Below are 18,752 nucleotides of genomic sequence, written 5' to 3' on the forward strand. Positions count from 1 at the left end.
TTTAAAGAACATGGTGCGAAGGGGTGCGTTTACTTTTCTGTCTATACTTGTCCTCCTCTACAGATAAACCCTGTGGTCCCTAGATCTTTGCCAATATGGTGACTGTTTTAAATTTGCATGAAATAAAGCAACCCATTCAGTTCCTCAGTTGTACTAGCCACATTTCAAGTGCTCACTGGACATTTGTTGATAGTCGATACTGTTTTGTTTTATTTATTTTTTTGGTACTGGGGATTGAATCCAGAGGTGCTTAACCACTGACTGATATCCCCAGTTCCGTTTTTAAAAAAATATTTTATTTAGAGACAGGGTCTCTCTGAGTTGCTTAGGGCCTCAGTTGCTGAGGCTGGCTTTGAACTCATGATCCTCCTGCCTCAGCCTCCTGAGCTGTTGGGATTATAGGCAAGTGCCATCATGCCTGGCCCAGTAGCTGCTATTTTAGAATATGAAAATCATTTAACTTCCTACCATTATTGACAGTTTCACTGGACAATGTTGTTGTACGTATTTTCAGAGCTGGGGTTAAAAGGCCTGGTCACATCTCTTTTGTTGGGGATTGTCCTTCCATTGTTAATCTTGAGAACCAAGGTCTATAGTCTTAAGGAAACCAATGGACTTCCTTATAAGATGGCAGTACAGGAAGAAATAGAAGCAGAAAACATGTTGATACCCTAACTAGATGCTTCTGATAAAGTTTGAAAACACGAGCTTCCACTTGTCCTGAAAAGGGTAAGAATCCCCTTTGAGTTCCTGATGAGATCCAAAGTAGTTAAGGTAAAAAGATTTAGGAAATATTGCATGAAAAAAAAGAGCAAAGACATGAAGTTGGTATAAGATATTGAGCATCAACTCCAGAGCTCAACAGTGAAAGACCTGAATTCAAAATAAATTCTCTTAATTGATGACCCCAGAGTTATATCTTGCAGTTTCTAAGGAAAGATAGAAAAGGAAGAATGGGGGTTTTGTGAGCCTCCCCCAGGTTTCCTGAAGTCCTGAAACTAGGTCCACCCCCAGCGGCACATGCATCACCAGGAAACCCATGTTGTGCATTTAAGACTGTCACGCAGGCATTTGAGCTCTACAAATGACCCCTCTGAATGAGACAAGTAAGACAAGGCCAAACAGGAAAGTAACTCTGGGCAGAATTTCTCCCTAATGCACGGATCCACAATGCCAGGCTTTTACGTTAAGGTTTTGACTTGCTGGAAAAACTGACCAGAACTTGAGAAATATTATAGACTTTGAGATTCCTGAGGGTTTGGTGGGAAGGGGATGGGCAACTCAGCAAGGGGAATCTAAAATATGCAGTTTTAAATAGCCAGCAAGGAAAATATTACTCTAAGCACACAGGAATACTGCAGAAGACCAACTGCTTCAACATTTGAGTGCTTACCAATGGCCACGACACGTTACTGTTTATAGCTCCAGGAAAGGTAAAGCTAAGGAGCAGAGCTGAGTTGGTATTTCCATACAGTTAAATATACAGTATCACGGCTAGAAGAGTGCATAATACTCGCTTTGTCGGGGGAGAAAAGCCTGGCTGGGGAATGTGGAAAGAACACATTACGCTCCCCACTGAGAATCTGAAGCATGTGGGGATAAACTGGTCAATACTTATTTCTGTCATTCAGAACAACTTCTGTATTTAGCAAGGCTCACATAATAACGGCCTTTGCACAGGAGGGGCTTTGATGCTGCAGCTAAATTCACTGTGCATCCAGAGGAGGGTGGAGCTGGAGGGAGCAAGACCAAACTACCTGGCTTTGCAGATTCTCCCAAGTGACTTTGATCTGCCACAGAGGGCTCCAATGACATGGGCTGCTTCTCTGTTTTGATAACAACTGAATAATAAACACTTTGATGAGTGAAAAGACTAAGGACACTCAGCTGGCAATGCAAAATAACACTGAGATGTCAACGCAGAGGCAGTTCTGGGTTTTGCACTAAGAGTAGAAAAATCAGTGTGTACAGACTAGGTCACATCCATGATCCCTCCAATCTAACAATTTACATCTCAAGTTGGACACACCTAAGGCTAGATTTTCAAAAGTAACTACAAAGAACTCATCTAATACATTTCGTCTTTATTTATGCATTCGCCTATAGCATTTTGTAGTGCATTCTCAAAAATTTATTATTCACTGCTTGAGCATCTTTGCTGGGAAAAAAAATAACCTTAACACTTGAACACAGGTAGATCTTTCAGTGATGCTGCAAATACTCATATCAAAAATAATTTTTAGGGCTAGGGATGTAGCTCAATGGGAGATAGCATGCTGAGCATGTATGAAACCCTGGGCTTAATCCCCAGCTCATCAAAACAAACAAGATTTCTAAAAACATGCATAAATAGGATTACAAGGACAGGCAATGTACATCAAGCATTTCCAAGATGATCTCATAATATCTTACCATTTCTTTCCTTCCTTCTATAGGTATGACATAATAATGTACATGTATTTACTTATAGTGGGTTATTCCTACCACTGGAAAGGAGGCAGCAATACCACGTGATGTGAGAGTAATACATTCTCACCCCCATCAACTGGCAATTTGCCACTCCAAGAGCTGACAATGCAATCTGCCAGCCCTGCTGATAATTCCTTAAAACTCTGATGCCTTCAGCTGTCTTGAATGTGATCTCGAGAATGCAGAGACCAGGCTGGCTCTGGAAGAGTGCTTGACTTGCATGCCTGAGACCTTGGGTTTGATCTCCGGCATCACAAAACAAACAAGCCAAGAACAAAATGCAGAGACTGCATGACACGCTAAAGATATTAACAAAGAACAGAACTAACTACCATGTGCTTACTGTGGGGATGGCCTCAAGGAGTTGACTGAAAAACATCACTTGAAGTTACAGTTTAAGTTCTTACCAGCTAAAACCATGCTTGTTAGAAGGTGTGTACTTCTCCAGCAGGGCTGTCAACTTGAGAAGCGAGTATTTCTGCAGTAGGTTCATCTGGGCCACAGACTGGCAGTTAATCTGCAGAGATACAGAGTTTAGGCTTGGCCGATGAGAGCTCTGGAAACTGTGCCATCTCAGTCTGTGCCTGGAAAAGAATGGGGCAGGGTGAGTGAGCACAAAGGTAGATGCAAAACTGGCCAAGGCTGCTAGCTGTCCTCTTAGGAACTGAAAGGATTCAGTTTTCAGGCCATTCATTTTCTTCCCCTGTGGCAAAGCGTACAATGGTTCCTAGGTGTCCACAGGGGATTTGTTCCAGGATCCCGCTCAGATAGCTGAATCCACAGATGCTCAAGTCCCTTACAAAAGGCACAGTATTTGCATAAAGATGATGCACATCCTCCTGTTTACTTTAAATCATCTCCAGATCACTTTTAATACCTAACACATAGTGAAAGCTCGGTCATTAGTTGTTATACTGTACTGTTATGGGAATAATGACAAGGTAAAAAAGTTGGTACATATTCAGTGCAGACACAAGTTTTTTTCCCTCAAATTTTTTTGATCTGCTATTAGCAGAATCTGCAGATGTGGAGATTCTGGATGGAGAAAAGGGGGAAAGGGGGATGGAGAGAAAGGGGAGAAAGGGGGCTGACTACACACAACCTAAAATTGACCACGTAACCACTTCTAAAAGCACAGTTCAGTGGTGTTAAGTCCACCCTGGGATTGTGCAGTCCACCTCCCCTTGTTTTCATCTTCCCCAAGTGAAAGTCCACACCCATTAAATAATATCCTTTCTTTCTGAATCTTGGATCTCCTGGGCTGACACTTTTCTCAGCAACTGATATGGCTACGAACATCAGTCTTTATCCGATCCCCACTCCTTAATCCGGTGGGAGGAGCAAGGCGCTTACCTATTACACCTGGTCAGGGAAGCCCCCACCCCGGAGTCCCTTCTTTCCGGGATGTCAGAGGGCTCTTCAGGCTCATTCAGGGAGTTGCCTGTGCTGTCCAGGTCACTGGGTGTGGTTCGGTCGTTGTCCACATCCAGGTGTATCTGTTTTGGAGAGGACGGGCAAGGAGAGACGGAGTCCAGGGCTGAATCCGAGTCTCCCTCATCTGAAAACTTCTCCGACCACTGGTTGACGATCCGCTGCATCCCCTTCACGTGGTAGAGGATGTCGTCCAGCTCGGGGAAGATGTCCTCATTCTCCAGGTCGGCCAGGTCGCCTGAGCTGGAATAGAGGATGGAGCCTGGCACGTTGTCGTAGATACTCAGGCGGCTGCTCATGGAGCTTGAGGAATTTCGCCTCTTAAGTTCCTTAGGGCTGTCATTGCTGTTTTCCCTCCTTAGGCTGATATGGCCAGGGCCATGGAAGCTTCCAGTCCTCCAGTTCACAGAGCTGTTATTTCCCGAAGGACAGAAGCTTCCATTGGAAAGGGCCTTGGGGAAGGTGCCAGGCTTGTGATCTTCAGGGATGTAGAATACTGTGTCCTCTGGGTAGCTCTCGCGGTTTTTAAAGTTCTGCTCCATCACGTTGTTAAATGTGGACTGATTGAAAGGATCAAAGCCCTCTAGATACATGCCCACCCGCTTGTTGCAGGCACTGAGGCTCCGTGTCCTGGTGACAGGGCTAGGTGTGCTGACAGCGCTGCTAGTTTCTGACTGGCTGCTGCTGCTGCTGGTCTGAGTGGAGTTGGATACGCTCCTCTTTCGTACCATGGGGACGTTGATGTGGTTGCCATTGAGGGCTGAGATCTCCACGCAGTTCAGCTGCTTCAGCTTCTCCTCATCCATACCCTCTTGCAGAATGGGCCCACTGATGATCAGCCCCAGCTTGGAGGGTGCCTTGTGTTTGCTGTGGTGGGAGCCCTTGAGCTTTAAGCTCTCCATCCGTTTCAGCAAGCTTCGGGTCTTAGACTTGGCATTTTTCTCATGCCGTTTCATGCTAAAACTGAAGCTGGATAGTTCCTTGGGAGAGGGAAGGCTGCAGAAAGAGTCGTCATTGCCTATAAAGTGGCTGGAGGAGCAGACACTAATGACGGAGTTAGTCCGGGGTGTCACAGCATCCCCACTCTGGGACACGTGGGTGGGGATGCTGCTGGTGCTGCTGAGGCTTCGGACAGAAGATACTTCCTGGCGCTCGCTGAGGTCCGTCAGCATACTTTCATGGCTCATGGCGTTCTTCAGGTGGGAATCATCTGGGGACCCAGAAACTGGGTCCTGTTTTGGAGAAAACACATCAAACTCTTCAAGCCGGGACCACCTCTTGCTGTCCCTCTGGAAAGTCCATTTGCCACTTATTGCACAAGGCTCATCTTCATCCGAATCCTCACTCTGCAAAGACATAATGAAGCCATTTATACACAGGGACCGTAAGGTAGCAGGGACCAGGACACATGCTATGGGCCAGGAGATTTTTCCAACGCCACCACTAATTGTTCCAAATTCCCCACTTCTTTCACATCATTTACTTTCTTTTTCTTTAAAAAGATATAGTTAAAGAATGTAACAGGAGAAAGTCCGATCAAGTGTTGCCTGCTAAATAAGATTTTTTTGTTTTGGTACTAGGGATCGAACCCAGAGGCGCTTAACCACTGAGCCACATCCCCAGCCCCTTTTTATTTTGACACAGAGTCTTGCTAAATTAGTCAGGATCTTGTGAAGTTGCTGAGGCTGCTTTGAACTTGTGATCCTCCTGTCTCAGCTTCCTGAGTCACTGGGATTATAAGCATGTACTACTGATGCCGAGCTAAATAAGATTGATTTTTATGGAAACTTTGGATCTATCGGTTGTTTAATTGCTCACAAAGGAAACCTCTGAGATTGGTGAAAATTCTAGGCATGCAAAATATTTTGGACTGGAGTCGGCAATGGTAGGACTCCCTCGGGACCACCTCTAGTTTTGCTGTCTGTAGATAGCATATGTTTACGATCCTTTTGCAATGAAGAAAGCAGTCTCCCAACAGTTAAGAAGAGTGGCAACTTAGAAGATCCAGCCACCCTAAAAAAATTTTTGAATTCTCCTAAACTAATGGAGACCAGGCAAAGCGAGCCATCACGTGCCGGCCACGTCTTACCTGTTCCTTTTCTTCCCCTCCCCCCACCAGAGCTCACTCCAGAATTGTCCTGTGCAGTTTCAGCCCGAGACCAGCTCCAGGCAATTTAACAAGGCTTCACAAATACCCAGTCCTGACAGCAGGGAACATCCATAAACACAGAGTAACATCTCTGTTGGTGAGTCTGATTCCTGTGCAGGTCTCAAGAGATAGGCTGTCACAGACTGTTCCATCTTGGCCTTTGAGGCACAGTATCAAAAGGCAGAATTCTGCATGCTAGATATCTCTGCCACAGGCGTGAAAAATATCACCTGACCCAAGATTTGCAGGAAAGGGAGTAAAGAGCATTATGCGATGACTTGGAGACACAGCTCAGTGGGTGCTGAGGTTCCAGTTCATTTGTTTAGAAGGTCTAACTCCCCAAGAAGTCCACTTTTTGCAGGTCAGAGACTCTATGATAATTAACATTTGTACTCGGAACAATCAAAAGTATGTTCTTTGATCCAACTTATTCCTGTTTATTCTAATTTGTGACACTCACTCCCAGTATTACCTTTTCTCCTAAGATCTCCTAAAAGGGCCTCCCAACTCATTCGCAAAAGAAAATACCATTCAATTCAGTTATGTGCAACCATTGACTGAAATGTGTGGGATTTCCTGGCTTCTCTGTTTCCTCCCCCAATTCTTTTCCTCCCTCCAAATGTTTTATTATTCTTCAATATCCCCGAACCAGCCTTTGTTTTTATCCTGACAGCTTTGAAATGTAGTTACTGTTGTATTCGGGAAGACAGAGGAATTCCCAAAGTGGGGTTAGCTTTATTTTCTCTAGGGAGTCACGCAAAAGTCCATTGGGATTCATTAAGTCTCATCTTTGTTATCACAGTAGGAATTGAGTTCATTAGGAAAGATAATAGATGATTTCTTCAGACAAAAACCCACCTATTCACAAATTTTTACAAAAATTCTAAAAAAACCCCCATCTATTAGCTGGTTACCACTACACACTCTTTGGTAAACTTGACTGGATGATAACATTAAACATGGAGATGCTTTTGGAATGAGAAAATATGAGAAACCAAACCTATTACAAAACACATAATCCAGTTTTAGGTTTGCCTGCTTGTTTCCCCCAAATCCTATTATATAATTTACATACTCACTCTCTTCCGATGAGGACTAATTTCTAGCTTCATCACCGCACATTTGTTTAAAGTATTTAGACGCCTATAGAGCAAAGAAATAACATTAGCAAAGAAAGGAAACCACTAATGGGTAGGTAAACATTTTTTTCTAAACAACTGCCATATTTAGTGAGTTTCTCTGAACTTAATAATATCAATAATTTATGTATTAGAAACTTCCCTAAAATGTGAATGGGTGAAATAAAAGCCTTTATATTTCTTAAGCTTTTCATTTAAATTAATTTTTTATGATTTTATAGTAAATTGTAAGTTAAATTTTTATGATTTTATACTAAATTGGCACACCACAAGGGCACTGGCAGGTACCTCTAATTCTTCCTGGAATAAGCAATTCTCAATGAGAAAATGCATTTTTTTTCAATAACTGGTAGGTTGAGTCATTAGGCAAATGCAATTAAGTTAGTTCAATGTCAAAAAATAAGAACCTGAAATGTCTCTTTTCATAGAAATAAGGACAGCAACGAGGAACCAACTAGAGCCGTCAGCAAACAAGTAAATTGTATATGACATCAAAACTTGAAGTAACACTAATTAAAAAAAAAAAAAGAAAAACAGCAGAAAAATCAGTAGAATAGAGGGGGAGGGGAAGAATGGGGGAAGTACCAGGGACTGAGTTAGAGTAAATTATATTCTATGCTTTTATGTCTAAATGAATCCTAAGGTTATGTGTAACTAAAAAGAACCAATAAAAAGGGAAAACAATTTTAATTTAAAAATAAGCTTTAGTTATGTCTGACCAATAATCATCTCAGGCAACCTCTTTGTAATTTTATTTTTTTTGTATAGAGAGAAAATTTTAGCCCTCTTTAATAACTTCCTGTTCAGGAGAGAATAATGTTTGGTATAGTGAAAGCAATAACACAAATTATTATTTTAAAAATTTGGATACTATAACCTGGAGGAAAGAGAGTGAGAAAGAGACATAGAAATAGATAGATTAGGGAAATAATTGAGTGTCATTAAAAATGAAATGCTTAAAACTCACAGAGAAATAACGAAATAGCTCAAAGAAGACATGCTTTCAATATGCCTGGCGAACTGGTCTGTGAAAGTATGAGAGACAGCTCTCCAGGCCCCATTCTTCCTAACATCTTCCAGATGACCATCACTGAGTGTCCTCCATGAACCAGTTCCGGTTTGCTGCCTCGTTAAGTAACACAAATCTCCTGACTGGTTTTCCAGTTTCTCCTAAAATTGCAATTCTTATGTTTTCATGGGATATCAGCACTTAATTTGCCCAAATTCAAACTGATCATGTACCCTCCTCAGGGCTTTATCTTCTTGATCCTGTTCTTGCAACTTGTCTGACAACTTTGATGCACCAGGATAGAAAGTATCTCTGCCTGCCTGATAAGCCTGCCTTTGATTTCCTAGATTATGTGGAAGCCTGTTTATAGAATAAACAGAGATAACACAGGGTACCTATGTTCAGAATATTCTGTCGATGGGAAGGGAAAGAAAACAAATAACCAAATAACAGAGGAAAAAGTCTGCAGATTTTAAAAACAAGGAGGTGTATAAAGTCCCTCTCCAAGGGGCAGCAATTACTTAAATTACTTAACCCACAGTGTTTCAGTGCTCAAATGTTTTCAAGATTTTAAGAATCCAGAATAGTTACAGTTAGTCTTAAGTCTGGGTTTCATTCATCAAACCTTCTTGACTTCATTTGAGCTTTAATGGTTGAGTGGTGTTTATAACCCAATTTACTAGGCATAGAGGCCTGTGGGGGGAGGAGGAGGGGTTTTCTTCACCAATTCCAGATTGCAGTCATACAAAAAAGACCCAGGAGGCCAGTTTTATAAAGACCAACTTCACCTTTTTATGCTGGTAGCAACCAGCTAAAGGCATTGCAACCCTGAAGCCCAGAGTTATTCTCTGGGGTTTCTGGGGTTTTCATTTATCCCCTGGGATCTCCAAAGAATGCCCACTGGTGTGACCTTATTTACTTATAGATAGATGATACTGACATAAAACAGTCGTTCTAGCTAGAAAAGATAATCTGATCTCATGGAAGTAGAGAGTAGAACAGTGGTTACCAGAAGCTGGCAGGAGGAGAGGAGAAGAGGGGAATGGAGGGAGGTTTAGTATAAGGTACAAAAACAGGAAGAGAAAGTCCTGGTGTTCTGCAGCATGGCAGGGTGACTACAGCTAACACTAATTTATGGTGTATTTGTATATTTCAAAATAGCCAGATGGAAGGACTTTGAATGTTCCCAACACAAGAAACAATAAATGCCAAAGGTGACAGATATGCTAATTACCAGGATGTGATCATTACATACTGTATAAATGTACTGCAATATCTAAAGTACCCCACAAATACGTATGATTATTATACGTCAATTAAAAATTTAAAAAAAAATCAAGCTAGCTAGATGCTCATTCCAGGTGAGGCACTATGCTCTGTATTTTGTAGCTATCATCTCATTTTTGTCTTCAGTATCCCTATGGTGTGGATATTATGATTTATCTTCATTTTATAAATGAGGACATGAGGGCTTGGAGAGGTCATGAATCTTGTCCAAGGCCACACAATTAAAACATGGTGGCTCTGGTATTCTATACAATATCTTCTGCATTCTTTTCTAAAACAAATAGATGGTAATAATGGGAGCAACTTATATCCCAAGTAGGAGCCCTCAAATAAGTGGCTCAAACATCGATTATCCATAACTATCTGTCCAGAAGCCCTGGTCATCCCCACCCACCAGGTCCCTCACAGGGCTCAGCTCCACAGGAATGCATTGGTTTTATCTCCTGGACAACTTGTACCCTGCTCTGAACAGGGAGGGGGCTATCAGAGGTTCAAGAGCTTTGCTGCCCAGTGCTGCAGACACCCTGATAAAAGCAGAGCAGGCATGAATCTGGATGCAAAATAAAGACAGGGAAAAGTAGAAATAAAGAGAGAGAAAGCAAAGAACCCGTTAGGAACTGAAAAATAAAACTTGTTCCCATTCTTAAAAGATATTTTCTTGGAATTAGTACAACTGCTCTGAAAAAAATGAGTTGTTTCCATTTAAGCAGAACAGAAATGGTAACAAGGCTCAAATCAACTTTAAGGAAGTAGATGCTTGACACAATTTACGCACTTTCAGGGCTGTTTTAAAACAAAAGTGCATACTCAAGATGATAGTGTGGATATATATCTATTTTTCGTTCTACCATTTCCAGTTGGTGCTCACAATTCTTCAATGTTTTTATAGGAGGAATTAGTTTTCATTCCAAAGGAAAATAGCAATTTAGAAGGTTTTATGAAGCTATGGGCAGACAACATTACACACGAGGTATCCTGGTATTAGATCACATTTCGCAATATTATCTGTATATGCTTCAGCACAAGCTGATCACTCCTCCAAGTATTAACACTGAGTAGAAGAACTCCTTCATCATTATGGCCTTATCACTGAGGTCAGGTTATTCAGCGAAGTTAAAGCCTGGGACAAGAGCCAATCTCTTCAAGGAAACAAATAAATACCTAATAGTGATGTAAGACTGTTGGTGAGCACTCCAAACCCAAAATACCCTAGTAGTCCTACAACTGTAATTTTATATTTAGTTCTTTACCAAACTTTATAGTTGAGATAGTTTTAGCATTCTAAGACAAATAAACAAACAAAACAATCCCCCTCCCCAAACCCATTATATCTCCCAATCTTCTGCTCTGAGTAGGAAATTTTAAAAGGGAATAGCTCCTCCCAGTTTTTTGATCAAAGTAGTTAATGCCAAAGTAGTATGACCTGCTAATATTATAGGAATATGAATATTTTCAACAAAGTAGAATGCTAGTGCATTCTAAGGATTGTTTGTAATATCTGTGTCTAAAATAGGGTCCAATACAAGGAAGGAATCCTGGGGACAAGAAATCATGTAAGATTTTGTAAAGCTTTTAAACTGAATTTCTGCAACTGTAGTTCCATACATGTTTAAAATCACCTGTTCAGAATATTTCAACAGGGCAAGAGATGGATGTCTACAAAAAGTCTGTGGTTCCCCGGGAGAACTTCACAAACCACAAGGTGAAATTTTAAACCACAGTATAGCTTCATTATCTGTTGGCCCTGGAATTCCCCTTGCTGAGAAGGCATTTGGAATAGGCAGCTCCAGTGAATGAAGTAAATATCACATCATCAGTAAAACGAGTATCCCAACTATGCTATGCACAGCTCAGACCTTGAAATGCGTTATCTATGGAGGGTGCCTGAAATCCGCCCTGTATGGCTCCCATCTTTTTCTTCTGACATCAAGAGGGAACCATTTCCATATAGTCTATTTATGTAACTATGGGGACAAGGGTCTGTGGGTTTTCCATTACAAGCAAATTGATGATGTTTCTGTTTTCTGAAAAATTTCTTTTTTAAAAATAAAATACAGTCCCCATACTTACTGCACTTCCTCAAATCTGGGTCTGATCATTTAATTTTTAAAGCACCTGACTTTCATTAGTGTATTTCCTTCTCTCTGCTAACCTGTGATACATTATTCTATGTTTAAGAGAAAACAGAAGCCCAACCAGAATATGAGGCAGAGTTTGAATACAGATTAAAGTCCAGTATCTTTAAGGCTTTTCTTTTTAGGAAAGATCCAGAAGAACAGATTTATTCTCTCTAATAGGAGGTGGCTTTCTGAGTGGTACTCAGAGCTAGTGTAAATCTTTCAAATAAAAGAAAGTTAAATTTCAAACTGATATTCCAACAACAACAGCAAAAATATTCAAGAATTTAATCATGACTCTTTGGGCTGAAATGTTGCAGTGATATTTTTATGATCCACAAATTCCTAAACTGATGCTGCTGTTCCAAGGGCCCTCATCAAGTGGCTTAAAATGTGTGAAATGGATGATATTTCCTAAGATGCATCTTAGGAGTGACCTCATTCATATGCATTATCACCAGTGATGAGTTGAAAATAAATGAATTCTGCCCCGCAGCTAAGCATGAAAGCATTTTAAAAATGTCTGGAGTAGTTTATATTCCAGACACACACTTCTCCCCTCCCAAAACAGCATTGGTGACATTTTTTCATTGCAGATGACATAGCTATGATATTACACACACCATCGCAGGGCTTGGAATCAGCTTTCTTTGAGAAAATGTCTACATACTTCCCACTAGTTATTTAATTGGACTTGAAAAGTTTGACAATGTTTCTGTGGTTAATATGGCATCTCCCTCCTTAAACCGTAAGAACTAGTCTTTTCCATACACCATTTTAAACATCCTATTTATCTTTCTCCAAAACCACTGCTAAAGTTGGCTGCTCCAAGAAACACTGTATTACATAAGAAAGAGGGAAAAAAAATATTTTCATAGAGCTATTGCCAACAAAGGGGAAAGAAATACTGGATTTCATTGTACCTAAATCATATTTTTCCAAGTTAAAATAAATACTGAAATTAAAGGAGAATTTATTTGAATCTTACAAACAAATCATCATATGTAAATTTTGTCTATGTATATAATCTCCCCCAGAATTCAGCAGTTAGGGTTTTTAGGTTTGGAGAAAAATTACAAAGGATGAATAACCTTAAGATGAATAAAAATGTCATACAGGGTTTGAAAGGATTATCAGCGTCCAGTCGTCATCTGACTCCGGTTTTATGACTTCCACTTTGCTAAAAAACCCACAAGCTGCTCCTCAGCCCAAAGAGCCACCAGCACAATGAAAGAGGATTTCTGACAGTTTTATTCACACGTCACATCAATGCTCATTTACTGCTTGTCTCCTGTATGTTGAAGGCTGTGTTGAGTTGTTTTATAGCCTATTTAATCCTATCATTACTATAACCTGGGGCAGCCAGAGGTACAAGGAGCTTTCTGGAATTCAAAAGATGGTGCTATTCCATGGCCCCCACCCAGTACTTGTTCCTCTGAATATGTTATTTCCACTCTGTGTAAGCGCAGCCTTGACTTTGCTAGGGTACCTGCTTGGGGCAGTGCAGTCGATTACCGGACCTCTTTGAAAAACCCTATTCAAGTTTCAAGACCATCAGAAACTGACCTGTTTCTTTAGATGTACCGCATCCAAACACAGAATGGTATTAATGTGAGGACCTCTGAAGACAAGGTAATGCTATTTTAATGGCAATATCACCTAAGAGCATTTTACCTCATTTTAAATTAAAAGGTCTGTGATTTATAGCAAGGTAAGTCACTATACCATTTGCTAATCAAAGACCAGACGTGATCAGAACAAAAGAAAATCAAACCTGTGATAAGTGCCTTGTTCTTTAAAGAAAAGAAAACAGAAATGCTCAGAACATGCTCACTTACCTGCATAGGGCCTCAATGGCATCTCTGTCCAAAAAATCATGTTCTCTCTTGACCGAGGTAATATCAATGGGGAAAAGGAGATCTATAAGAAAAATAAATACAAACATGTTATCAAGCTCGTAGGTTCTGGATAAACTGGCTCAGTTCACCAAAGTGGGGAGAAACCTCCCAAAGCAATGTGATTAGTATCTCCTGTGTGCAGGAAGGTTCATTCTCTTCCAACTTCTCTGAGGCTCTTGGAGAATAAAGCAGTTTAAAGCAATTCAGCACGAGCATCCTAAAAGAGCTCTAAAATGGTCTGGAAACCCAAATGTTGCTTATGTCAAAGGTAAGTGTTGAAAAACCCCGTTCCACCTTTATACAAACCAAGGCAATAAACCGTTATAATTTAAGCCAGAATGAATTGATAAGGAGTCTTTTTTTTTTTTTAATGTGATTTACTTTTTTTTGTTTTGTTTTGTTTTTAAATGCATGTCTTTGCTCACATATAATCAGGATAAGAAAAAAAAAATTAGGCCAAGGAAAGATCCAGAGGATAATGGCCAGTGGTAGTCACAGGGACTAGTGCATTTGTATGACATGGAGAGCTAAAGGGGATTCAAGACATGATATTTTAAAACAAATATTAACACTTCAATATGGATTCTCAGGAGTTTATACAACTCTCCCTAAAACAAAGGGCTAACTATAAAGTTACTGCAGGACAATAGAATCCCAGATCCCTTAATCTATGGAAGAGTTGAATTCTCTCAGAACAATGAAGAAGCTGTATCAGACTCAAAAGCAGAAAAGGTGGAAAAAAGTCAACTCAATGGAAGAATTTCCTTTTCTGTATTGCCTAAAAAGATCCCTTGTAGACAGAGTAGAATAGTGGTTTCCAAGAGTCTAGGAAGCTGGGGGAGTGGTAGAAAGAGGATGGGTAACAGGTGTAGGGGTGTAGTTGAATAGAAAGAATAACTTCTAATGTTCTACAGCATGCTAGAATAACCACAGGTTATTAACAATTCATAAACATAGGTTATAACAATTAATTGCATTTTTAAAAATGGATAATAGAGAGGATTTAAAATGTTCACTACACGAAGAAATGCTAAACATTTGGATCGAGATGCCAATTACTCTGTTCTGACCACTACTCATTACATACATGCAACTGAAATGCTAAACTGCTGCACATATGTGTGTACACACACACACACACACACACACACTGTAGTAATCAATTAAAAATAAAAAATATATATTTAAAAAATGTGTCCCAGGTTTTGAAATATAAATCCCTGCAATTAAATAGGTAAATGTATCCAGGACAAGCCGAGGAGAAAGACCCCCAGCCTGGTTGTGGAAACTTAGAACAGCCCTTAAATTGCCACTAGATAAAGGCAAGCTATGGCCCTCTTTGGAGTTCAGCTATCAAAGTAAACAATGGGCCTTCACAGAAGAACACGTACACAGCAACAAGTGTTGTGTGAAGCAACTTGAGTCAGGAATAGGTGGAAAAAAAGTCACCATAGAAGGATTATCATCATCTAAAAACCTTCTTTGGCCTTCAGAATGGCTAACGCTGCAATACTGGAAAAGACCTGACCATCAGTAGTTTAGGAGCTGCAGGTGACTTGTGAAGTTCTAATTCTTGAGTTGGCTTCTAATTTATGATCGCTGATCTTAAAGAATGGTCTGGGACTCCTTATTCATAATAATCCATTTTCTAGGGATACTTGTTTAAAAACAATCACAATGAGTATTAATTTATAGTCTATTCTTTTTCCTGAAAGCAAGAGTGAGATTACTGATATTGTTTCTGAATGATAATACAGGCAGAACAGTGAAGTAGTTACAGCCCAAACTGAGGAAGAGATGGACAGTCCAAATCCCTCCTAGACAAATGACTTTAGTGGCTCTGCTACAGCAGAAACATAATGGGAGGCTTACAGTGAATATTGGCTCTTAGTGAATAAAAGCAAGACAACTCATCCTTGTTGTTACTGTATTAAACAATAGAACTAATATTATAGAATGAATTTTTAATACTTATATATAGTATAATGTCAAATCTATAAATGTAACTTAAAATGCTCCCATGCACGTTAAGTATAGGGGAAAAAGCAACCTAAGTATAGGGAAAAAAGTGATTTGGATCACTTTTCTGATCCAAATTAACTATAATTCTGTTTTTTTAAAAAATTCAGTAGTGATTAATTAAATGTGAGCAGTAAAACAATTAAATCAACAATTTTCTCTTATTTACTCTCTTTTGAAAGATCTAGTTTCTAGAAGATAATAGTTCACTCATGCATAGAAGTGTTCTGAATTCAACTTCCAGTTTGGTTGGGTTTAAAGGCAGGAAGTGTAAATTGCCAAGTACAAAAATAAAGCTAAACAGGAAGACGAGGAATGTGGGGGTTGGTATGTGGTGTGTATGTGCTCACCCTGAACACAGTGGCAGGATGGACGGGGGAAATGATAGCCCAGAACAATGTACAGTGCACCTCAAAAGCAGGCTTACACTTCAAACAACTTGGGAGCATGAAAGGGCCCCCAAATGTCACTTATGAAAATGCCATCTGCATTTTAGGATGGTGAAAGAAGTAAGACAGAGACTTGAACTCGTTCTTAGCAAACAGACACAATCACCAGAAGGTGCCACCAGGCAGCAGATCAACACCCAAATCGACATAATTGAAGGAAATTTGATTTCTGAACAGGTGAGAAGTCAGATGCTGAAAATGCAATTATCATTCTCATCTCCAGAGCTGTGAATTGAAAATCTAATTGATTGCTGTTCCCCACCCACCTCAAAAGTCCTTTAAAGAATAAACAAATAAATTTAAAATTTAAAAAATTAAAATAAATTAATTAATTTAAAAAAGATCTTTAATAGCTCAAGAATTTTTCTAAAGGAAAGATAACTCGACTCCTATGACCATAAGACATATGGCACTGAACCAACAACTTTTGAAAATGAGAAGAAATAAAACAAAACCAGAGGTTTTCTCTGAAATGGAGAAACAATAAGAGATTTCAGGGCTGAGGATGTGGCTCAGCAGTAGAGTGCTTGCCTAGTATATGTAAGGCCCTGGGTTCAATTCCCAGTACCAGGGGGAAAAAAAAAAGATGAAAAATATTTTTTAATGTGAGCTACCAGGAGGAAGATCATGTGTTGCAAATTAGAAATGACTTTACCATTCGTGCAACTTTGAAAATTATCCATAAAATGGAATTTGCTCATTCACAGCTGTAACTATTTTAAAGCAAACTCATATGGAGTGTAATAAAACTCCTATTTAAATGAATGACTTATTCTTTTTGACATGCACAGAGTACACATAATCTATTTTGGTACTCAGAGGCTCAGAGAATGAGCCAGATTTGAGGCCCCATAGCCTCAGCATATAGTCACCTACAGGGCACTAATGAGAAGATGATATGAAAAGCATTTAGTCCAGATATCGATTTTTTTTACAAGGTTCATTTTTCTTAATTAAGAAATTGACTGTTACAAAAAAAAAAATTAAAATCAAAAGACAACCTAAAGAAGAGTGGAATGATTAATTACAAATGGAGGAAAAGACAGTGGCAACTCATGACCCACAAGGATGAGAATGTAGAATTGAGAGCCCTTACACATCATTTAAAAAATCACATAGCCAAGTGTGGTGGTGCACAACTGTAATCCCAGCAGTTTGGGAGGCTGAAGCAGGCGAATCACGAGTTCAAAGCCAGACTTAGCAATTTAGCGAGGTGCTAAGCAACTCAGTGAGACCCTGTCTCTAAATAAAATACAAAATAGGGCTGGGGATGTTGCTTAGTGGTCAAGTGCCCCTGAGTTCAATCCCCAGTACCCACCCCCCAAAAATCACAATCAACTTAGGAGGATGATAGGCCTGAGACATATCAAAGAAAATCAAACACATGGCCATAAAATGAATAATTGTTTATTTTTGTTAATGCTAAGGGAAATGGAAGTGAAAATCTATTTAATATCATTTTATATCCACTTGATTGGCAAAAATTAAAGTCTGACAATATCAAGTATTGAGTGTACGTGGACAGGCAGGATCTTTATATGTGATTGATAGGAGTGAAAATTGGTATGCGCACTGAAGAAAAATTTGCATTATGCAAGTTTTTTAAATTACCAAACAACTCTCTTCCTAGGAATACCCACAAGATAAACATACACGCACTTCCAGAGAAAGTTACAAGAATGTTCAAAACAGCACATTTTGTAAAAGCAAAACAACTGAAATGCCCACCCATCAGAGTGTGGACAGGAATAAACTGCAGTGGTCTATTCACAAGATAGGGTAGCATGCCTGAACTGTGGGGACACACAATTTAGAAATTTTTTTTTTTTTAAACAAACATTTATTTGCTTTTAAAGTCTTTAAATCACCTTTTTTTTTTTTTTTTTTTTAAATATAAGAACACAAACACATTGTCNATTATTATTATTATTATTATCATTTTGGTACTGGGATTGAACTCAGGGACAGTCTACTACTGAGCCAGGTACCCAGCCCTATTTTGTATTTTATTTAGAGACAGGGTCTCACTGAGTTGTTTATCACCTCGCTGTTGCTGAGGCTGGCTTTGAACTCTCGATCCTCCTGCCTCAGCCTCCCAAGCTGCTGGGATTACAGGTGTGCGTCACCATGCCTGGCTCTACATTATTATTATTTTTTTAAATGAAATGAAACATATACTAAGTAACAAATGCCTGAAAATAAGTCATAGATCAAGAACAATCATAAACCAAAGATTATAATCATGTCAATTTAAAGAAAAATGGCCTTTGGGCTTACCTTCATAAAGCTGCGCATACTGGGGGAAACCAGTTGCCCGCAGCCAATCACAGGCTTCCTTGGCTTCGATTTCTAAAACAGAAGAAAGACAAAGCTGTCAGCCTCATCCACCTTTTGACTTAAACTGATTTTATTATACAAGCAAAACCTGACTTTAATAGAAAATATAGATGGGCTAGCAAACAAAAAGCCCACTCTATTCAAATGGTTTACATCTTTATACATCTTTTCAGAGTTTTTCAGACGTATGTAATTACTCTATCTTCCCTTTAAAGAAAACACAAAAATGGGGTCCTAAAAGTAGGTTACTCTGCTCTGCTTCTGAAGTGCTCCAGTTACAGATGATCATAAAAACAGGGCGGAATGACAGAATTGAAGAGGACCCTATAACAATTTCAAGCCTGCTTGGCTTAACCCGCTTTACTTTTTTTTTTACTTCCACCAAAATCCACCTAGTACATGGGACACCCTAGAGTAGAACTGATCTGGGCAAGGTTACAGACTTGTG

The 18,752-nt window shown here is 39.6% G+C and overlaps 1 protein-coding gene across 6 annotated transcripts in view; it reads right to left on the minus strand.

Annotated features, from left to right (window-relative positions):
* The window catches only part of Dlc1 (DLC1 Rho GTPase activating protein), a 389,714-nt gene that overhangs the window by 11,633 nt on the left and 359,329 nt on the right, over window positions 1-18,752 (minus strand). For all 6 annotated transcript variants that reach the window (XM_048791799.1, XM_048791800.1, XM_048791801.1 and 3 more), the window contains 5 exons: window positions 18,245-18,316; window positions 13,440-13,521; window positions 7,129-7,192; window positions 3,823-5,246; window positions 2,877-3,053 (listed from right to left, as the gene is read on the minus strand). In XM_048791799.1, coding sequence (XP_048647756.1) covers window positions 2,877-3,053; window positions 3,823-5,246; window positions 7,129-7,192; window positions 13,440-13,521; window positions 18,245-18,316 — 1,819 coding nt within the window. The remainder of the gene's footprint in view (window positions 1-2,876; window positions 3,054-3,822; window positions 5,247-7,128; window positions 7,193-13,439; window positions 13,522-18,244; window positions 18,317-18,752) is intronic.

This window comes from Marmota marmota, unplaced genomic scaffold, assembly GCF_001458135.2.
Source record: "Marmota marmota marmota unplaced genomic scaffold, marMar, whole genome shotgun sequence".
Taxonomy (NCBI): Eukaryota; Metazoa; Chordata; class Mammalia; order Rodentia; family Sciuridae; genus Marmota; species Marmota marmota.